The 22,956-nt window shown below is 34.8% G+C and overlaps 2 protein-coding genes across 2 annotated transcripts in view; one reads left to right on the top strand and one right to left on the bottom strand.

Annotated features, from left to right (window-relative positions):
- Positions 1 to 13,521, top strand: part of LOC123686485 — a 32,384-nt gene extending 18,863 nt beyond the window's left edge. The window contains exons 26-54 of the mRNA XM_045626658.1: positions 46 to 284; positions 345 to 660; positions 718 to 857; positions 913 to 1,354; positions 1,461 to 1,663; positions 1,898 to 2,047; positions 2,302 to 2,476; positions 2,672 to 2,890; positions 3,196 to 3,441; positions 4,826 to 5,050; positions 5,244 to 5,576; positions 5,704 to 5,869; positions 6,613 to 6,794; positions 6,852 to 7,006; positions 7,063 to 7,297; positions 7,898 to 8,183; positions 8,242 to 8,653; positions 8,912 to 9,023; positions 9,168 to 9,297; positions 9,398 to 9,603; positions 9,798 to 9,954; positions 10,085 to 10,478; positions 10,531 to 10,728; positions 10,930 to 11,051; positions 11,243 to 11,364; positions 11,425 to 11,533; positions 11,652 to 11,783; positions 13,136 to 13,332; positions 13,388 to 13,521. Coding sequence (XP_045482614.1) covers positions 46 to 284; positions 345 to 660; positions 718 to 857; positions 913 to 1,354; positions 1,461 to 1,663; positions 1,898 to 2,047; positions 2,302 to 2,476; positions 2,672 to 2,890; positions 3,196 to 3,441; positions 4,826 to 5,050; positions 5,244 to 5,576; positions 5,704 to 5,869; positions 6,613 to 6,794; positions 6,852 to 7,006; positions 7,063 to 7,297; positions 7,898 to 8,183; positions 8,242 to 8,653; positions 8,912 to 9,023; positions 9,168 to 9,297; positions 9,398 to 9,603; positions 9,798 to 9,954; positions 10,085 to 10,478; positions 10,531 to 10,728; positions 10,930 to 11,051; positions 11,243 to 11,364; positions 11,425 to 11,533; positions 11,652 to 11,783; positions 13,136 to 13,332; positions 13,388 to 13,444 — 6,060 coding nt within the window. The 3' untranslated portion in view covers positions 13,445 to 13,521. The remainder of the gene's footprint in view (positions 1 to 45; positions 285 to 344; positions 661 to 717; positions 858 to 912; positions 1,355 to 1,460; positions 1,664 to 1,897; positions 2,048 to 2,301; positions 2,477 to 2,671; positions 2,891 to 3,195; positions 3,442 to 4,825; positions 5,051 to 5,243; positions 5,577 to 5,703; positions 5,870 to 6,612; positions 6,795 to 6,851; positions 7,007 to 7,062; positions 7,298 to 7,897; positions 8,184 to 8,241; positions 8,654 to 8,911; positions 9,024 to 9,167; positions 9,298 to 9,397; positions 9,604 to 9,797; positions 9,955 to 10,084; positions 10,479 to 10,530; positions 10,729 to 10,929; positions 11,052 to 11,242; positions 11,365 to 11,424; positions 11,534 to 11,651; positions 11,784 to 13,135; positions 13,333 to 13,387) is intronic.
- A 2,304-nt stretch (positions 13,522 to 15,825) lies between these two features.
- LOC123685764 (dual serine/threonine and tyrosine protein kinase-like) lies at positions 15,826 to 22,868 on the bottom strand. Its single transcript, XM_045625635.1, has 11 exons — positions 22,594 to 22,868; positions 22,363 to 22,535; positions 21,893 to 22,216; positions 21,642 to 21,831; positions 21,407 to 21,588; positions 21,115 to 21,346; positions 20,619 to 21,064; positions 20,049 to 20,389; positions 18,799 to 19,045; positions 16,516 to 16,765; positions 15,826 to 16,180 (listed from the first exon to the last, which is right to left on the bottom strand). Exons 1-11 carry the CDS (start codon positions 22,712 to 22,714, stop codon positions 15,942 to 15,944), a joined length of 2,745 nt encoding a protein of 914 aa, XP_045481591.1. The 5' UTR covers positions 22,715 to 22,868; the 3' UTR covers positions 15,826 to 15,941.
- Positions 22,869 to 22,956: the final 88 nt, after the last annotated feature.

The following is a 22,956-nucleotide window of genomic DNA, read 5'->3' on the forward strand; positions in this document are numbered from 1 at the left end:
ATCGAATTCTTCCTCAGCCAGCATTGAATTCCCTTTTTTTTCCAGATTTACATGCACGCAGATTGGTCTTACCTTTCTATAAGAAAATTCAACGTCTTTTTGAATGTTCAAACTCCATTTGACGGATTCGAAAGATCAATTGTCGGAGTTCAAGTAGCTCCAAAGGCAGATGCACAAACTGGTAACATAATAATAGATATAAGTCCAGTAGAAGCTATCATCAACAACACCTTCAAAAATGACGTTTTTACTTCGGTAGCCCAGATGAAAGTCAATGGGAATAGGTATGAGGAAATGACATTTTATTAGATTCTAGGAAATATTTAACTTCTTTCAATTAACAGTATTCCTGTGGTTTTGCAATGCAACATCATCAAATCAACACCAATGAGTAGAACATTGGAAGGAACTCTTTTGATTGGGAAAAAAGAGTTTAATATATCAGGAAACATTGACGTTATTAACAATTTACCAATGGGCATCCATATTGAGTTCATACCAAAAGAAGGCTCAGATGTTGCCATCATCGATTACAAAATAAAGTCCAGCGAAGATTCGAAGTATCAGTTCATTGGGTCAGCGAAAAATACAAAAACTTATTTCAACCTAAATGTGGACACCAAGGTTCTGAGTGTGGTTGATTGGGATGCTAATGCAAAGGTAGGTTTAATAATTGAAATGAAATGAACATCTCTTGAATCAAAAATTATTTTAAAGTTGGAGACTTCCATGCCACATTACAAGACTTTCACTCTTGACGCAACTTGTAGAAAAGAGGGAGATATCAAGACTTTGAAACTGCAAGCTCAATCTCCGATTAAAAAGGTAGAATACCTCAAACTGGGAGCATCGATAAAGTAGGTACCTCCATTATCTCCTTCAGTATCTTCTATAATTAGTAAAAACTTGCAGAAATACAAAAGAGGACAATGACGTAAAAGGCAACTTCGAGATACCTAGTATGAATGGTAGCCTTCATGTGAATTGGTTATGGATATATCTGGAGAATATGAGAATAGACTTGACATCCCATTTCAATACTGAAGCTAAGGAAAAATCTACTAACTTCAACGGTCACTATTTCAATCCTAATAAAGATTTCAAGGAACTACGTGTAGGAGCAAACGTAGATTTAGACAGAAAATGGACCACTGGTTCCAATATCACCTTGATTCTCCCTAACGTGCAGAATGTTACTGTTGATGGTGCTTTGAAACTACCTACCGGTGAAGTTCACTTCGCTAATGGAAAAGTGATGTATACGACACCAATTGATCACGTTGAATTTTTGGCAAAGTACAAAACATTGCTATCAAGGAAAAACTACGCTGTCAATGGTACCGCTCATCTGAAGGCAAGTGGAAAAATATATGATAATTTTTTAGATCCTGTATGGAATTCATCCACCTTCAACACACTCTTGGCAATTGATGTTCAACACTAATGAAATATTTTTTTAGCCTGAAGGTGACAACAACCGCATTAGAGGAAATTTGGGAGTGGAGTGGACTCCAACTAAAGGAATAAACAACATAATAGATTTCGCAGAAGTGAAAGATGGATATCATTTGATCTATATGCTGTCGACACCGAAATACAAAAACAAAAAGGCTTTGGTATTTGACGGAAGTTACAAAACATCTGATATGTATCTTGATCTAAGGTGAGCACACAACATTAGAATTATATAAATACCTCCCCTTCTAGCTAGATTTTGGGTGCACAACATAAATTTGACATAATTTTTTCGGCTTTGGATCAGTTGAAAGGAGCCATTCCGAAAGTTAACACTCGTTGACCTTTTATCTATCTAGAATCCTTGTACATAAAAGTTGGAAAATGAAATATCCTCATTTCCAGAAAAAATAAATCATAACGAATATTTTTTTGATTCAAGGTGTCAATTATTCAAGCCAGAAGCCAATTCTGTGGCATTTGGACAAATTCATTTCAAGGAACTGGCTAATATGGATGGTTTAGTGAACATAACCATACCTTACGAGAACCTGAATTTTGCAGCACTGAAATTCAACACAGAAACTTCAGCGTAAGTTCCAAACTAAATGAAGCATAGAAGTTAACATAATTCATTAATTAAATTAATTTCACAGCATTCAGACAATTTTTCAACTCTGGAAAAAGTACCTCCCCGAGCGGGACTCGAACCCGCAACCTCCGATTTACTAGTCCGAAGCTCTCGCCTTTGAGCTATCGAGGAAATCCAGAGTTGAAAAATTGTCTGAATGCCGGGAAATCAATTTAATATGTGATATACAGACGTTAAACTATTATTATTTACAGGAGGGTTTATAACCGTTATTTGGAAGCTTTCTGGCCTGATAATTCTGCTAAAATAGACGCCAAATGTGACATAACAACTGGACCAACATTGCTCCATCGAACAAGAAAAGGATCAGTTATTATTGTGGTACCAATAGCATCGAAACATCGAGCAGATATAGACTTCGTGTACCAGGTAAAACAATCATTTGCTAATTTTTTTTCAGCATATGATGAATTCAACATTTGCTTGATGAAATTCTATTTCAAATAAAATGAAATGATTTTCAAAAATTATACTATACAGGGTGATTTTAAATTTGTGAAAATTTGTGTTTAATATTATGATACAATTTGAAAGTATTCAAAAAAAAAACTTCTCCTCTATTAGGAACTCCCTCTACATAGCGTTGGTAATGCTTCGGTGAACTATAATGGACATAAGATTATGGATGGAATATACGACTGTAAAAGCGAATCGAAAGCAGGTTTTGAAGAGGACAATACACATGTTGAAATTATAAATAGTTTTATTCCAATTGGAGTGGACTATATTCATGGTTATGAATATGGAGCACCTACAGATGAAGGCCTAGTTGCCCCTTCAAAGGTGAGATTTGATATAATATATCCTATGAAAAAATGCAAATCTTACACTATGATTATTTCACTCATAGAAGCGGCTTAAAAATAAAATTGGGTTTTAGTAGATTCGAGTGTTCTCTCACATAGACACCACTCTATATATAAATTGTCCGTTTCATTGATTTGAATAGCAATTATATTAGCATTACTCAAAAATAAACGTCAATCAAGTTCTTGGTGAATAATTTTTGGACAAAACTGATGAATGAATCAATTTGTACTTGATGTATTTTCATCTCATGTGGTTTCTACGAATATCTCATGTTTTAGGATACCAAGAACATCAAACTCTATCATTTAAGAAATCATTCCAAATTTGCTATTGAGGGAGATTTGGTTCTTGGTACAACGGCCACTGGACAGCAACTAGGCGTTGAAGTGAAACATCTGAACAAAACCGTTAAGTTCAGAAGTGACTATGACATTTTGGACCAAGAATACAGACAACATAGCCGTTTGGAATTGGCACCTGCCACATGGATAGAATACAATGTTAATTTGAGGAATGAAACTGTGGTAAGTATCACATTTTAAAAACTCTGTCAATGTATGTGGCACTAACAGACCAATTGAAAATTCTCGGGTTTACCATTGTGAAACATATTTTTCTGGCAAAATTCGATTTTATTATTCAACATAGTTGCCTTCGAGGGCGATACAGCGATATTAGCGAGCTTCCAACTTTTCGATACCATTTTTGTAGTACGATTTGTCTTTCGCTTCAAAAGTGCCTCAGTTTCAGCGATTACTTCTTCATTGGCGCTAAATTTCTTTCCAGCGAGCATTCTTTTGAGGTCTGAGAACAGGAAAAAGTTGCTGGGGGCCAGATCTGGCGAATACGGTGAATTCAGAAGCAATTCGAAGGCCAATTCATGCAATTTTGCCCTTGTTTTCATTGAATTATGATACGGCGCATTGTCTTGATGAAACAGCACCTGTTTTTCTTCAAATAGGTCCGTTTTTTAACGATTCAATCCTTTAAACGATCCAATAACGCTATATAATAATCGCTGTTGATGGTCTGACCCTTTTGGAGGTAATCAATGAATATTATTCCTTGCGCATCCCAGAATACTGATGCCATAACTTTGCCAGCTGACTGTTGTGTTTTTCCTCGCTTTGGATTGGGTTCATCGTGTGCAGTCCACTCAGCTGACTGTCGATTGGACTCCGGAGTGCAATGATGGAGCCATGTTTCATCCGTTGTCACATATCGACGCAAAAATTCAGGTTTATTGCACTCAAACAGCTTCAAACACTGCTCAGAAACACTGTTACTTTTGATCGATTGTGAGCTCGCACGGCATCCATTTTGCACACAGCTTTCTCATGTACAAATATTCGTAAATGATATGATGTACACGTTCAGATGATATTTTCACAATGTCTGCTATCCCGGTCATCTTCACTTTACGGTCATTCAAAACTTTCACAAAAATCTTTTTTTGTGAACTTTTTTTATTTTTTCGTCGGTGACAGCCTCTTTTGGGCGTCCACTGCGTTCGCCATCTTCGGTGCTCACTTCACCACGTTTAAACTTAGCATACCAATCAATGATGGTTGATTTTCCTGGTGCAGACCCCGGAAACTCTTCGTCAAGCCAAGATTTTGCTTCAACTGTATTTTTCCCTTCAAAAAGCAATATTTTATCAGCACACGAAATTATTTTTTTCCATCTTTTTTCAAATAACGGAATAGCTACACTCACAACGCTATATTTTACAAACTAATGGTCGGACTGCTGTCAATTTTTGACACGTATTGTTTGAAGGTTGATACTAACTAAAAATCATATGGATTTAATACTAGCACCGCCTTCTGTGCATCAGACTGGGGACTTTTCAATTGGGCTAATATGCTTACTATCCTATCGATCTATACAAATTAATATCGTTTGCAGGATCAGGACTTCAATGCCCAAAGATTACAGGTCGATGTCAAATACCCTCTACGCAATTTCACAGCAATTGGATCTTATAAAATAGGCGAAGAGAAGATATATACAGATGTCAAGTTAGAATGGGATGTTGATCAGAAATCAATAGAGGCAGGACTAGATTGGAAGAAAGTTTCAGATAAACACGAACAGCTCTTACTCACCTTGAGGCATCCAACATTCGAAAAGGTAAAGGGGTATCTCGAAGTCATCAGAAAAATACCGGGAAAATTTTTAGTATTCATCAAAACAATTTTCAAAATCTCCACTCTTTTTAGAAAAAAAATTTTGACATTCTCTTCGAGTCATTCTTATGGCCAATACCTATAGCTTACATACCAGAATATACATTGATTTTAAGCCACTCTGTATCCGTTTTTAGGATGTAACACTTCTGAGCGAATATGAATATGGCGACTCAAGAATTGTCGATGCTAGGGTTAAGTTAGACTACTCTGTAGACACCGAACAGACGTTTGTAATGAGTGCTAGAGTGGATGATAATTCCAAAAATAATGTTTACAATTATTCGTACTACATATACGCCAATCACAATGCTACAAGCTTGGATTTACATGGACGAGGAGACATATTCTGGAGACCTGATGTCTATAGTACTAGTCATTACAAGGAATACCAGAGATCTTATCTACCACCACAACCCTCAGAAGCTCTGATGAGATTAGATCTTATACGGAACTTGATCGAACTGAAGGTGAGTATTAAGATTCTAACCACCCTACAAAAAGATTTGTAGTACAAGCAGAAGTCTGAACTCATTTCTGAGCTTTGGCTTCAATTCAAAAAGTACGGCAGCAACCAAACGTGATTTTTTGCTTCAGAGGGAAAGTCTTGGTCAGTTGTCATACCTGCAAGCTTCGTATGAAACCAACCATCCAAAATATACAGGCAATTTATCGATAACCCATGATTATAATGATGCTATTGGTGACTATTATCTTAACCTGGATGAAAAAATATTCCACTTGGATTACAACATGACAACAGGTGAGTCTAGATGTTTGGAGGACTTCCTCAGTTGTTTCCTATCGTATCGTGAGGCTTTACATGAATCTAATTTGAAAAAACTCGAGGAAACTGTTATAAATTAAACGCACTGTTTAATGATTAAAAGTCTTTAATAAAATATAGGAAATAACTGTGTAGTAAACACACTGACAAATATACAATAATACTCTTCAACAAGAGCAAGAATCAAGTCATTACCTATCGCCTGACAATAGGAAAGTCATGAAAATCCTTTATTGAAAGTCGAACCTTCCAAGGTGGCCGCGATGTTAAGGCTTACAGAGGAAGAAGAAGAACTACTGTGATTCTACTCGATGTTTTCTCGCACCATGCTCCCACCTCTAGAGAGTGCTTTCAATAATTCAGCATTCATCAATTAATAATTCAGTATTCATCACTTAATAATGAATTATTCACCCAGTAATATTCATCAGTCATTTCACATTCAAGTATTCATTCACTTGGTATTCACAAGTTATTAATATTATTACATTACAGTTATGTTTGTGTTAACATATTAAACAAGTAAAAATCATTACGTATTTTCCTTCATCCACAAAGCAAGCATACATTCGTTAAGGGTACTTCGAGCCAGAAGATCATTTTGGTAAATCAAGCAATCAAGCATGCACTCGTTCATGGTCCTTCGAAAGCCGATTTCATACGAATTATTGAAAATATACCAATCATACAATCGTTCAGAGAATTTTTTTTTCATTCAGATGGGCGGCAGAGTTTGCATATGTTCGGTGACATACCCGATGCAAGAAATGCCAAATTTAACATATGGCGCGATTACGATGACATAAGGATAATGGACGTTATGTATTACTTGAAGATGAACCATTCCAGGCTTATCATTTCAAATCTCATATGGAGACCAGAACTACTGCGCGATTTGCAAGTAAGGAAATCTTTTTTTTTTGTGATAATGAAAGCTAATATCCTCAATAATTTTCAGTCTGGCTTCCATGGCGGCTTACACAACGTGTATAACTACGTTATAGAAAACATAAATGACACAAGACATTACGTGAGATCGGAAATCAAAGAAGCCATTTCAGGTATTTGGATGGAGGCAGAACCACATCTCCAAAACTATCTTAACGATATGCGGTAAGATGATCCTTTTCCCTTTTTTTATAAGTCCAACTAATCACGAGATTTTCCAGGGATCTAAGACTGATCGAGGAAGACATAGAACATTTCAAGTTGTTCTTGAACAGGTCCTATCATGCTAACGACTTCTACATCAAAACCATCGTTGGATTCACTTCATATGCATTCGATGAGCTCGCCTTGAAAAAACACTTTGAGTCCGTGCCTGCAATTATATCTGAAATATGGGGTATTATGGGTGAATCAGGGAAGAAAATTCAGAAGAGCATTGAGTGGGTGATTGAGAAGGTAAGGTCACTTTTTTCAATCTAACACTTCTGAAAGAAATATGTCAACATCATCATATGATCAACTTCGACGTGGTTTTTGTGTGAAGTAGAAGGTACCATTCCGAAACTTTTTTAATCTAGGTTGAGCTTTAGCTATTTCTGCTATTGCTTCTTCCAAGAGGTCCTTTAATATTTGGTTGGTAAGTCTGACTGTAGCAGGTATGTCCTTCAACGCCTTCAATTGCTTTGTCAATATGCTTTTGGGAATGCCCTTGAATTCATTCCAGTTTGTTATAATTTTGTCTGTATCACTGAGCTGTGGCATGATGGCAAACATATTAGCAAGAAGCTTTTATTGTTTGATGATGAATGTAGTTCCTTTGTTATTTTGCATTCTTCTTAATACTTCTTCATTCGAAATCTTATCCCTTCATGATATTCGAAAAGTTCTGGTCTACATTTCGAATGTTCCAGCCTCTTAAGCAATACGTCAGTGAAGATCCAAGTTTCAATTCTGTAGGACAAAACCGAGAAACCATGTGGCAAGCGTGTACCTGAGGAGGCTTAGTTTTTTACTGTTAATATTATTTTTGACGATCAAATTATCATTTTTTTCCAGATCAAAACTTATTACAAGAACATCACAGTATTCACGAGACAGTTGTTGGATGGAGATCCAATACAGCATCTATCTGACGCCTTCTCAAATATCTTAGAACAATATGATGATTTCATCAGGAAACTACACGTTGCTTTCATTCAGTATATTGAAAAATTGTGGCATCAGACTTATAACTTGGTTATAGAGAATTGGCACAGGATGTTGATTGCCATTGAGCCAACCTTCTTGAAATTGGTTGCTTATACTGAGAGTATCGCATGGTCTACCAGTCAAGAGTTTCTTGGTATGCATCCTTCACAATACATTTGGAACCTTGACCTAACCTTCATTTCTCATTCTAGACTTCTTGTACATTCGTAAGAACGAAATATTGGAGTCGCCCTACTTTGCGAAATTCACCAATTTTACCCACGATGTCGATAAGTTCTATAAGGATATAACTGGTAATAACACCCTGTCCAGCGTTGTTAAGTATACGAAAATAAGCTGGAACTTCTTCCGTGCAAAGTACATGGATAAGTTGCCGTTTGCCAAGGAATTAGAAGCTATAATTCGCGAAATCGTTGAGGATTTGAACCAGTTGAGGAAACTACCATCAGTGGCGTTCTTCGAGGAGAGATTGAACCAAATATGCAACAGACTAGGTTGGTTCTACGAATATTTCGATGTGGAGACCAGGCTTCAGAATTTCCTGAAATTGTTGCATAAAAAAGTGACTGATTATTCGCAAACTGCTCTCCAGGCTGAGAATAGGTGAGTTCGAATACTCAATGATTGATAGCTGTATTTCAAAATTTCAGTTTTTTGAAAATCTTATTGATCTCAATGTTTAAATGAAACGAGACTAATTTTCAGAAGACTTCTTAAGTATATTATTCTTTCATTTTAACCTTTCCTGTAACTAGGACAAAATAACTTGAAATTTCTACGTTCAATTGCGCCAGTGACGTACTCTAAATTTTTCATAATCAACACTGAACATGTTTTTGACTTATTTTATTCAAATTTCAGATATAGAGTACCCAAAACATTATTTATCTTCGATCCAAATAGAGGCAAAATGCAATGGGAGCAGAAGTTGCCAATGTCTTGGCATGCTTTCAATGAAACACCAAATTTCCACGTAAGCATAAGCTCCTCTACAAAATATACTCAGTGACATTTCTTTTATTTGATCTTTTGGCAACATAACGACTATATTTTCCCAAAATTTGTTAAAATGTCAACATTTTATCTTTATCTAACTTAATTTCGTTGTCTCTTCTAGGAAATACCGGAAATAAAGGCTTTATATGATGTTCAAAGCTTTTTCGTATCTTCTCATACAAACTTCTGGAACTTCTATTATGATTACAAACCATACACAGATCCATCAGAATGGTTTCCACCATTCAAAGGTAAGTTCACATCATAATTGGAAAACTCAATTATTGATAATGCCGAAAACATATTATTTCAATCAATTATAATAATAAATTGATTCATGATTTTTTGTAGCCCAAGCAATGATAATCGGTACAAACCATTTTGTCACATTCGACAAGAAATTCTTCGATTTCAAAGAGGACTGTTCCTATCTTTTGGCGTCAGATATGAAAGATCATAACTTCACTTTGGTGATATCCTATGGACAAGGAGTTGACTCTCACGAATTACTGCTACTGGTGAATAAAACTGTGGTCAGAATTAACATTTTCACTGATGTAAGTATATTTTCCATGCCAAAAAAGTACCAGAATTTCTCCACATCTCGACAGCTTTAGAATAAACTGCACCAACCATAGCATAGCATTTTCTTAGTAAAGATCTTTTTTATCCATTGTAAGAATCACAACATACATGCACTGGCAATATAAGATATATTATGACAAATACTTACAATTTTATTTCTTTTCAGGTAATCAAAGTTGGCGATTCACCTCGATCTCAGCTTCCTATAGAAATAGACGATACGTTCATACACAGAGATTCTGGAATGATAACAGTAGAAAGTTCTTCAGGCTTTTTACTTGAATGTAACATAAAGTTCAAAGTCTGCACATTTGAAGTTTCAGGTTTGTTTAAGTTCACTTCCAATATTTATTTGCATTCTTACCTTATAATCATCATCTTTTGAAGAAGAATTTCACCAAAAAACACAATGCAAGAGAGTTAACAACAATATCCCTATTGATATTTTTCTAGGTTGGTACTTTGGAAAAACAGCTGGACTATTCGGAACCATCAATAACGAGCCCTCAGATGATTTCTTATCTTCAACTAAACAACGACACAACGCAAGCAACACCTCAAGCTTCGCCAGAAGTTGGGCTTTGGATAAGAAATGCGCGAGATCTGTTGCGCCATTTAAACCTAGGAGGAATGATACCAATAAACAAGTGGCTCAACTTTGTGATGACCTTTATTCGAACAAATTGTCCCAGTTTGAGTCTTGCTTCGAAAGAATTTCGAAACAGCCTTTCTTAGATATGTGTATGACCAGCAGAACACTCGAGGAGGCTTGTAGTTCTGCTGCAGCTTACACCACCTTGTGTTCCAGCGAAAATACGCCTTTAAGGATGCCAGACTCTTGCATCATGTAAGTGTTCAAGTACTGTTAAAATACGTGATTCTAATAAACAATTTTTCAGGTGCCATTTACCAAATGGTTCTCTTATATATGAAGGGGAACTTGCAAGATTCACTTCGCAAAATACGCAACCCTCTGCAGATGTGGTGTTTCTGGTAGAGAGTAAACGTTGTAATGAAAACGTAACTTCCAAGAACATGAAGATGCTGTTCGATTCTTTAGATGCAGAGTTAGAGGCCAAGAGTTTCACGGGAAATCGGTATGTACCTATACTCTTAAGATTACCATGCACCAAGACCTTGAAGGTCTATTGTGTTCTCACTTCTGCACCATTTACAGCTTGTCTTCCAGTTCCAGGATTCTAATGAACAGTTGTTTTTTGTTCAGCGAAATAAAGAATTTCAACAATACTTTCAATTGGGATTGCGAATTTTAGATATTCATTTTATTTTTGTTTTAGGTATAGCGTAGTACTTTTTGGTGGTAATGGTGTGTTTGCGGATCCAAGGGTTCGTTCGCTGAATGGAAAAATTTTCACTAATATCCAGTCAGTGATGCATACGTTGGAGAACATTCCAGTTGGTAAGTTTGTTTTATAAAAAAAACAAATCTGAATAATTTATGAATTACACCAACACACCCCAAAACAATTTCAATTTATATTTTGATTCGAGTTGGCGAGACTAAGGCACCATGAGTAGTTTTTTCTTTTTCAAGAAATATCAAGTTGGTTTTCTTAGTTTCAATGAAATTCTCACGAGATCAATTTTCAGGAAATGGCAGTGCTGATATATTCAGTGCATTGATTTACGCCTCAAGACTGAACTTCCGTCCTGCTGTCTCAAAAATATTCATTCTGATGCCATGCTCAGAATGCCATGAAGACAGTATGAAGGTAAGAATAGCTCGAAAAATATTCGATAAATTATTATACAACCTTTAACGAATTTTTCAGTTCGACTATCCAATACTACACCAACTTCTGTCTGAAAATGATATTTCCCTTCACATCTTGATGAACGAAGACTTCACTCAGAAAACAAGAGACAACAAAGTACCTTATGGTAAGTATAACACAATATTTTTAGCACTTTCATAAAAAAATTAGAGAACAAAATCTACACTCATTTTGCGTTCAGAAATTTTTGTACACCTTGTAAAAATTTGACTTTTTTTGTAAAGGAATTGACAGTAGACGAGCTTATACAAAGAAGGATGCACGTTCTTTAAAGGGGGATGAAAGTTTGAGGAATCACATCAAACTGCCTAAGACAACCATGGGATTGTGCATGCCACTAGCTCTTGAAACTAATGGTACGTAATGGATATCAATATTAAACAAGCCAATTGAAAAGTCCCCGGTCTACCTTAGTAAAACACATTTTTTGGCAAAATTCGATTTTATTATTCAACATAGTTGCCTTCGAGGGCGATACAGCGATTATAGCGATCTTCCAACTTTTCAATACCATTTTTGTAGTACAATTTGTTTTTCGCTTCAGAAAAGGCCTCAGTTTCGGCGATTACTTCTTTATTATTGGCGCTAAATTTCATTCCAGCGAGCATTCCTTGAGGTCTGAGAACTGGAAAAAGTCGCTGGGGGCCAGATCTGGCAATTACGATGGATGCAGAAGCTATTCGAAGCCCAATTCATGCAATTTTGCCATTGTTTCCATTGATTTGTGACACGGCGCATTGTCTTGATGAAACAACCCCTTTTTTTTCAAATGGGGCCGTTTTTTAACGATTTCATCCTTTAAACGCTCCAATAAAGCTATATAATAATCGCTGTTGGTGGTCTGGCCCTTTTGGAGGTAATCAATGACTATCATACCTTGCGCATTCCAGAGTACTGATACCAAAATCTTGCCAGCTGACTGTTGTGTTTTTCCTCGCTTTGGATTCGGGTCATCGTGTGCAGTCCACTCAGCTGACTGTCGATTGGACTCCGGAGTCCAATGATGGAGCCATGTTTCAACCATACTTAGATATCGACGCAAAAATTCAAGTTTATTGCACTCAAACAGCTTCAAACACTGCTCAGAATCATTAACACGTTATGGTTTTAGTTGATTGTGAGCTCGCGCGGCACTCATTTTAGACACAGCTTTCTCATGTACAAATATTCGTGAATGATATGATGTACACGCTCAGTTGATATCTTCACAATGTCTGCTATCTCGATCAACTTCACTTCTCGGTCATTCAAAATTATTTTGTGAACTTTTTTGATTTTTTCGTCGGTGACAGCCTCTTTTGGGCATCCACTGCGTTCGTCGTCTTCGGTGCTCATTTCACCACGTTTAATCTTAGCATACCAAATCAGTGATGGTTGATTTTCCTGGTGCAGACCACGGAAACTCTTCATCAAGCCAAGATTTTGCTACAACTGTATTTTTTCCTTCAAAAAGCAATATTTTATCAGCACACGAATTTCTTTTTTTTTCATCTTGTTTCAAATAACAAAAGTAGCTACACTCACAACGCAATATCTCACAAACTAATGGTAGGACTGCTGTCAAATTTTGACAATATCGTTTGAAGGTTGATACTAACTGAAAATCATATGAATTTAATAATAGCACCGCCATCTGTGCATCAGGCCGGAGACTTTTCAATTGGCCTAATATGAATAAACATCAACATTTTTAATTCAATCCTTTTAGGCACACTCTTCTCTACAAAATATTTGAGAAATGGGAAGGACGACTCTGTGAAAAAATTCACTTCCGTGTTCACAAAGCGTGTTGCAGAAGGCGCAAAAAAAATTGATTGCGTGGACTGTGAATGCACCGCATCAAACAACGGTCTGTCATTCATGGAATGTTCGTTCTGTCACTCATCAAGAGCCTCTATAGATGATGTAGGTAACAATCGAATAAATTTTTTCAAAGATTTTAATTTCGAATTTTTCACAGGAATTCGAAGAAGATGAGTTACTCATGAATCTCCAACCAGGCGAAAATATATTCTGATGTGATTCGTGCTATAGTAATTTATTAATTAATAAGTTAAAAAAAATTGATTGTACATAAATGGAAATTTACTTGAACACTGTGTCATTTTTTACCACTTATTCTAATGATTAGAAACCCTTCACTAAAAAATCAATGTTCAGAAGAATCTGAAAAGTACATGAAATTTTTACACTTTCAGTATCACACGTAAACCAACAAATTTAATTCAATGTGTCCTTTTCATTAACCAAGACTGGCTCTAGGTGTCAGCAATCAAATGAAAGAAAGAAAGTTGAACCTGTTATTAAGTTTATACATTTATAAAGGATGAATCTTTGACTTGCACTTATATTTCAAACCAAGATTTCTGAGGTCAAAAGAAACACTTTTTTCCTTCACTGTTCACTTCGATTCTATAATAACACTTATGAATCAATTCATATTCAACCAATTTTTTGAATTCTTTCTTTCCAAAAATTTCACAACTGATAGTACACGATTATACAAGATTTCGCCTGATAAACAGGAGATATTTCAAATTTAGTAGTTGTGTGAAAAAGAATACACATCAGAGTTTTGGAGTAGTTGAATGAAATCAAGAAAGGACCAGATCCATTAAATAAATAGTTTTGGAGTTCATATGGAACTTCAAATTTATTTGGCGGATGCGCTTTTTGGTAGCGCATCCACCACATTTTTTATTATTGAAGTCAACATTCGAGTTGTCTAAGTGGAATACTTGGAACTTAGTACCGGTTGAGTTTTCTGTTCATAGATGACAGAACTATAAAATATAGCGTTCTATCGGTGGTGAGTCGAATTAGGTAGATTATGTATAGATGGCAGACCAGCAAATTCTAATCGTAGACCTATATATATATATATATTTATATATAAGGTGTGGTTTGGGTATCTAGGCAATTTGAAAAGATCAACAGTCTATCGTATATTCATCTATATTTCGAACCAATATGCGGTTCTTCTTCAGGATGATCTGACAAGACAGAATTATTCAAGATGATAGGTACAGCTACAAAAGGTCTTCTACTCATAAAAATCACAATTCGATTAATTGTGATTTTTACGAGTAGAAGACCTTTTGTAGCTATACTTATCATCTTGAATAATTCTGTCTTGTCAGATCATCCTGAAGAAGAACCGAATATTGGTTCGAAATATAGATGAATAGACGATAGACTGTTGATCTTTTCAAATTGCCTAGATACCCATACTAAACCTCCTTACTTTATTCGGCAAATAATTTCTCTTACTGTATTTATATATATACAGGGTGTTTCCTAAACATGCGGCAAAAATTCAGGGGGTTGTTCCTTGGACTATTCTAAGAATATTTTGTCCTTTGATGATTTTTGAAAAACCTATTTGTTTCGAAGATATAGGGGAAACAAAATTTCAGATAATAACATTTTATTATGAAAAATTACATGAAAATTCAACTCAACCTACAAAAACTGTTGAAAATGACCACCTCTAGCCAGCATACAAGCATCCAATCTTCTCCTCATTGACTGCCGAACCCTTTCAAAAACACCAGGATCATTTCTTATTAAGTTACACCCAGCAATGAAAACCGTGTTTAATCTGTATTCCTTTACCATCTGCACTTATCAATTTTTAGTCAAAAAACTGGCCGTTTTTAGCAATTGGAATGTTGTTAAACAAATTTAAAAATAAATTGTACCTACTTAGTAAACACAGTGCGGTACGCATTTTTATTTAAACTATTATTAATTTTAAAAATATGAAAAATGTTGTTCGCCCTGTATCTTCGAAACAAAGAGGTTTTTCAAAAATCATCCAAGGACAAAACATGCTTAAAATAGTCCAAGGAACAACCCCCTGAATTTTTGCCGCATGTTTAGGAAACACCCTGTATATATAGTAGAATAAATGATTCTATGACTAAATTTCAATTGGATGATTTTGTTGAAAGAATTTGCGTTTTCCCTGAACTTTAGCCTCTAATCTTGTCAAAAATATTGGATGTGAAAGAATTCGTACTGAAATATAATGGTAATGAAGCTAATTCAAAAAGAAATGCTCATGACCTTAAGTCCAACATGCAAAAATAGTATGGATAAATAAATTTTTAGGTTCATTAATAAAAATTGTTTTATTAGCGATTTATAAAATAATAAATAATCTTGAGATGTGATATTTGTTTCTCAAAAATTTTAACAATTTTATATAAAAAATTCCAAATATGCAAACATAACAATATATTTTTCAATTTTCATGGCTGTTTAGACTAATTCTAAAAAATCGATTTAAAATAATAATCTGTACATAAAATCAGTGGACTTGAAGCATATACTATACAAAATCACTAAATTCAAATATTGATCATATTAACATAAGAGTGAATTTTGGAATCGAGCACATTATCAGAAATTGTTCAGTTGATTTAAATGAATACTGAAAAAAAAAATTGAGATAGCTGTAGTAATTACACAAGCAAAAAAAATGCAATAATAATAAAAAAAAATGGTTTTTTTCATTCAATTCGTATTGAACCAAGAGAGTCTATATTTTGAAAATGAGCGAAGTCTTCATTAGAATTCTCAGTTAATGAAAGATCATCAATTCCACCAGCTAGCGCATCACGGTAAATAGCCTCCAGTTGTGGTTGTACATAACCTAAGAGAGGCCTTTCAGAAGGTTCCGCTGCCCAGCATTGCTCCATCAAATTCCAGCATCTCTGATCGAAATTTTTGAGACACTCCGGTCTTATACCTGAAAACATCTTTTTTTGCCAATTCACTCAAATCACCAGCCATTAGATGGCATAACAAATTTATTTTAATTGAGACAAGTTCAATAAACAACAAATCACTATGCAAAAGTTAAATGCGATAAAAACTCCTTCATTAAATCAATTATACAACCAATAGAATATGGAGTGAAATTAGAAAAATCGCTACTATAAATGTCTTTTCTAATTTGAATAGAGTTATGTTAAAAATTATGTTGGTCAACCTGCATCTTGACATTTCAGGGGGGAAAGGTTCTGTGAATTATATCTATGGAATATGATTACGCACATAATTCAATTTTAAACAGCAACTCACCTTTTCTAACATGATTCCACAATTGTTCTTTGTTATGGAACTGATTGAATTGGTGGGGTAGAGTTACTTGTCCGGCACAAATGTACCAGAATAAAATGCCAAATGCATAAACGTCTACACTAGAGTCGTAACGACCTGACAATAACTCTGGAGCCATATGAACAGGGGTCCCAACAACACTTCCAGACATCATTGCTTCAGGTATGCAAAATCCGAAATCTGTGAGTTTGGCTCTGTCAGAATTGTCCAACTACAATGCATAAATTATTCAATATTATTGGTTCAGTTTATTAATCAGTTTGAATTCATTAATTCACAAAAAAATTGTATTAGTCACGACTCCGAATCTGAAAATATTTTAGGGAGAAAGATCATTGTCTCAAACCCCAATATGCAAATTTTCAGCTCAAAATTATGTTTAGTTTTCCAAAAAAGTCAAATAGGCCATCCCGGTGAATCACCCTGTCAATTGATAAATTGAATTCGATGGTAAGGAATATCAGTCACAAGGAACAGTTGTATACAATTTATTCAATGGCAACGTTTCTGAGCATTTAGCTCCTTCATCAGGCTAAAAACAAAATCCAATTTATAAAAAACGGCATGGATCATACAATTGGTGTAGCAATAAAGATAAAAAATACATAAAATGATGTCACTATACAATAATAAATATGAAATATAAACTAGATGACAAATAACAATGAATATAAATATAAAGCAAAACAACATGAAACAATTAACGCCAGGTCGGCCAAGGAAACAATAAGTTTACAATAAAAAGCGATCTCACCCTATGAATAACGGTTATAAATCATTCGAATACATCGAAATCATCAAATAAATGTCCATAAAATAAAATGGCATTATCAGGATATCATAAAAAACCACATCAAATAAGACGTATAAGTATAAACTAATGTATTAGGCAAGACAGACTGCATTAAAATGTGTGAGACATACTAACACCCGATTCAAAAGGAAACACGAACTACCGCGCGATAAAACTATCGACATTTACCTTATTAATTAAGTTAAAATACACCGAACTCAAACTACCAATATCGGTGCGTGTATTCACAGAATCTTTTATTCTCTTGATAAAAACCATTTCAGCTCTGCTGGTCAAGAATGGTTATCCAAGTAATTTAATATATAAGATTTTTTATTCGTCTATTAGTGCAGGTGATTCTCGATCATCCAGTGATGTTGATCAAACGACACATTATTGTAAATTAGTCTATATACCGGGATGCTCTCAGCAATTGGCAAGAATAATGAGCAATCTCTCAAACAGAGTAGTTTTTTATTATAATAAAACTGTGGGCAAATTGTTCAGTCGACTAAAGGATGGCAATCCTTTGATGAGACATTCTAATTTAGTGTACAAAATAGATTGTTCAGATTGTGCTGGCAGTTACATAGGCCAAACAAAACAGTATATAGGGTCGAGGTTGAAACAACATGGGAGAGATTGCAAAAATCGTAGTGAAGCAACAGCATTATCACAGCATGCAAAAATTAATGACCACTCCTTTGATTTTAATAATGTAAAAATTTTAAATAAAGAAAAGAATTGGTTTAAACGAACATTCAAAGAAATGGTTTTTATCAAGAGAATAAAAGATTCTGTGAATACACGCACCGATATTGGTAGTTTGAGTTTGGTGTATTTTAACTTAATTAATAAGGTAAATGTAGATAGTTTTATCGCGCGGTAGTTCGTGTTTCCTTTTGAATCGGGTGTTAGTATGTCTCACACATTTTAATGCAGTCTGTCTTGCCTAATACATTAGTTTATACTTATACGTCTTATTTGATGTGGTTTTTTATGATATCCTGATAATGCCATTTGATTTTATGGACATTTATTTGATGATTTCGATGTATTCGAATGATTTTTAACCGTTATTCATAGGGTGAGATCGCTTTTTATTGTAAACTTATTGTTTCCTTGGCCGACCTGGCGTTAATTGTTTCATGTTGTTTTGCTTTATATTTATATTCATTGTTATTTGTCATCTAGTTTATATTTCATATTTATTATTGTATAGCGACATCATTTTATGTATTTTTTATCTTTATTGCTACACCAATTGTATGATCCATGCCGTTTTTTATAAATTGGATTTTGTTTTTAGCCTGATGAAGGAGCTAAATGCTCAGAAACGTTGCCATTGAATAAATTGTATACAACTGTTCCTTGTGACTGATATTCCTTACCATCGAATTAAATCTTCGGAACGATAATTTTATCTGAGATAAATTGAATTATTATCTTACCAGAACATTTTTGAGTTTGATATCTCTGTGAACGAGCCCTTGTGAATGCAAATATCGCACACCTTTGACAACATCTATAGCAACCCTCAACCTTACGGGCCACGTCAGTCCTTGATTAAGTCCACAGTACAAGTCCCTAGTCATCCTTTCCATCATCAAAAGAACTGCAGGAGAACTACCTCCCCCATAACTATAATCTATTACTGAACCTCTAAGCTTCACTATCCTTGGATGCTCAGGAAGACTCCTTTAAAACAACATCTACATCAGTCAATAACATTGTCTAAAGACAAAGATAGCTATAATTCCATCAGGTAAAAGTAGGAGTAAAGTTTGTCTTAACTTCGTCCAATGTTCCAATAGATACGTCCTTGAGCGGTTGTGCAGTGCAGGAGCATTGACTCCAACATTAGAGAGAGAAAGATTGATCCTCATGTCACGTGACGAGGTAGAGATGTTTGAAATTCAATCATTGATAATGGAAGTCAAATCACGTGTACGCAATGAAAAGTTTTGATTAATTCAATATGTACAACTAATCAAAAAATCAGTTCGTTTGGGCCTCTGGTCCAATTCCGATTCCTCTCTCTCTCTCTCTCTTTCTATGCGCCATCTAGTTATTATTAGATCAGACACAAATAATAACTCAACAAGACAAAATGATTGATGACTATTACACACCAGATCTCATCAACAATGAAGTTACTAAGATCTTTCGAACATCACTAATCTAATGAAAGTAGGTACTCATTAACGATGAAGATACCCATTTTGATTTATTTTTTGCTTTGAAGACCGAAATCTAAAATTCTGTTCTAAATGTATGACAGAATGAACTGATTTGCCACAGAATAGTTATTTCTAACACAAGTGCAGAAGGCAATAATATTCTCCCAGAAGTTCAAAAGTGACGTGGCGAGTTTTTGAATGAAAGAGTGTTAGAATGAGGCTTCTCTACAAGTATTATACGTTATTTTTTCAAATTCAATGAATTTTAATTGAAATTAATGGAATATTCACATGAATTTAGTGAATTTTGGATTGAAAAATGTTGGTTGGCAACACTGTTTTCTGTATCAGAAATTTGACAGATAAATCTGTGACAGGGAGTCCTGAGTACCAACATAAATAACGAAATATAACCATGAAATCTGCGTGAAAGAGAGATATTTCCATACAATTGTGTTCTACAAGGTATCACGGAATGAATGAATTTGCCACAAAATTAGAGAAATAAAAATAAAACCTACCTAGTGTAGTAAAATTCCATGGCTAAATCATTCCAATGTCTGTCATCTGGTGGAACAACTGATTTGAAAGCGCATGGATCTACTCCTCCCCAGGGTTCGCATGATGATACTACTCCGTATTGGCCTCTGCCTATCTCTTTTATCTGTTTGGGCATACCCCATCTGAGGAGATCACAAAGTGAGGTGCTTTCCAAGGCCAATCTTGCAAACCTTGGAGCGTGTTTTTTTCGTATGGTTATCCTCTGCTCTTCCGTTTGTTCCAGCTGACCAGATAGTTGATTCTCCAATGATCTTATTGCCGATTGAAAAGCTTCGTGGGATGATTTAACCGATTCTTGAAACTGAAAAATCTTTTATTACTACAATCGGTTCACAACTTGTAGTTGAAAATCTTAAAAATTGAATATCCTTTCATTTCAAAGGTCACCTCAATTATTAATATGCAGTAATATATGAAGAAATTATAATTTCGTTATTATTACGTTAGATGAATGTTCAATGTTTGATGCACATTACGTAGTGCATTTAAAGTCTCAAGTGTTTATTAATTGTTAATTTCTCAAGACATACCTGAAGAGATATGGTTTTAGCCAACTTTGAAGCACTAAGTGAGTCGATCATGTTATTCACAACCTGCAACTGCCATTGTAGATTACATTGATCTTGACCAGAGGATAGCCAAGTATTGTGCCAAGGCACAAAAGTTGAAAGGGTCATTCTTAGTCGATCGATAAAAGTCTGAATGACTGAAGATGATGTTGATGATTGAAGGTCAATGTTGTAAGCAGCAGATATTATTTGCTTCACGGCATCAGAAGCAGACAGACTTCCCTCAAATTCATGGCAATGTTTTTCAAGACTTTCCAAACATCTCTGCAGGGTCCCAGTAAAACTCTCTTGAAGGCAGCCAACCGATTGAACTATTTCTTTCGCTACTGAATTGCTTAGTCGTCTCAGGACTAGTTGTTGTATTTCCATGGTTGCTATTTTTGGAGTTTGGTTGAATCGATTTAAACCTACAATATCAATTCTTAAACTTTTGATTTGAATTGCTTTACATTCTTACCTAAGAGAGTACTCCCTTCTAGAACATCGGCCACATTTGCTTTCATATCTTGAAGAGTTTTTTGTATAATTTTTGTTATTTCTTCTTGTTGATCACAGGCAATTTTCATTAAAGCTTGATAGAGCTTAAGTTCAATCTCTTGAGAGTATAATATACGTTTTGGAGTAATTTGTATTTCACGAGCCATATCAAAAGCACATAGAATGAATTTCCTTAAATATTTATTGTGTACCTGAAATATATTAACACCAATAAAACAACTTTTCATTTTTTTTGTAAATGAAAATTTTACCTCACTAAGTAGTGCAGCCATTCTCTGCAAGCTGGACTTGAAAACTTTTCTTATAAATATAATGAAATCCTCGTTAATTTTCGAATTACATGTAAGAGTATTATCTAGAGAACATTCCAAACAAAATGATTTATTTCTTATCACTTCATCAGTCTTTTCCTTTTCAGAATCATTCAAGTAACCTGAAAATAATGTGAATCAAGACAACGACTGCTTATAATTTCTTTTTTCTTACCAAATCTCAGCAGTTGATCACGTAAATTCTGTAGCTTGAGAAATGCAATGTGACTTATTTCGCAACGATGCCGTTCTGATTCTGTTAGAGATTCTGTACTTATAACGTTATTCATTTCATTATTTGAAACACTCACAAATAAAAATGGAAGTTTGAATATGTCTTTTAATTTTTTGATTTCCTGAATATCCTAAAAAAAATGGGGTTTATTTCAATGGTTCCCTTTTAATCACTTTCCATTTTATCCTTACGTAATCACTAAGCACATCCTCAGAGACAGCATATATTATCACAGGCAGTATGTTGTTTGTATGTCGAATTAATATATCAGGATATTCTTCAGGTTGGCAATCAGGTGGCACCATTATTACAACATTTTCTTTTAACAAAGGATTGCATAATTCAACTTCTAACGAAGGACAGTGTGGTGATGGAGATTCCTGTTCACCTAATTGAATATCTTCCTCGGGTATTGTAACCCACTGATGATCGTGAGCCTTAAGTTTTTCCAAAATTTCATATTCACTGCCTAGTGTTAATTTAATATTTTTCTTCAAACCATACACAAATGATACCTAAGATAACATTGACTGTTTGAAATTCAATGAAAATAAATTATGAAAGATTGTTGACATTCTCATGGAAGTGAACAAATGAAAGATGATGAGGAAAAAAAATGTCAATGAGGAAAATTATTTAATTGCGACTCGGAAATACTTACAAATCTCCACCTTTTACCATATAATGGTAATAAAGGTTGTTCAAAAATGCTATTCACGAATATTGCCTTTGCAGTACAGTTTTGACCAAAAACCAATAAAGTTGGTTTTTTTTCAAGCTTTCGTTCAATTTTTGCCAGCATTTCCAGATTGGATGAATCTCTTTTGAGTTCATCTGAAAATATTAGGTCTTTAAATTGTAGGATATTCAAAATAAACTTAAAAAAACTCACTCCCTGGCTGTATATTATTGCCGATATCTTCCAAGGCATTCCGAGTTTCCTTTAATAATCTCCTTAAACTCTGACAGTTTCTTGCATATTGTCGGAATTCCTTCGGGATGTCGGTCAACATATTTTATTCTATTCGAGCTCGAATTTGTTTTTTATGAAATGCCGTTTTTTGTCATGCCTATTATTAAACTATTTGACAAGAAAAACGTTCAACAATAACTTTCTGCAAGCAATCAGCAATACGCAGAACCACAGGGGATCACAGAAATTATCGCAACCGCAGACCACGGAATCTGAACATTCTGAACTACACCACACTAATGAATTTACGACATGCTCAGATTTATTTTTGAAAGATTCCCA

The sequence above is a fragment of the Harmonia axyridis genome, chromosome X (genome assembly GCF_914767665.1).
Source record: "Harmonia axyridis chromosome X, icHarAxyr1.1, whole genome shotgun sequence".
NCBI classification, from domain to species: domain Eukaryota; kingdom Metazoa; phylum Arthropoda; class Insecta; order Coleoptera; family Coccinellidae; genus Harmonia; species Harmonia axyridis.

Bases quoted from the DNA above. Each gene is read 5' to 3' on its own strand.
- LOC123685764 (XM_045625635.1), bottom strand. From the start codon at position 22,714: ATGTTGACCGACATCCCGAAGGAATTCCGACAATATGCAAGAAACTGT. The intron at 20,390-20,618 runs GTATGTCTTGAG...AAGATTTTTCAG, and splicing joins CTAAAACCATATCTCTTCAG to TTTCAAGAATCGGTTAAATC. The intron at 16,181-16,515 runs GTGAGTTGCTGT...AGATGTTTTCAG, and splicing joins GTGGAATCATGTTAGAAAAG to GTATAAGACCGGAGTGTCTC.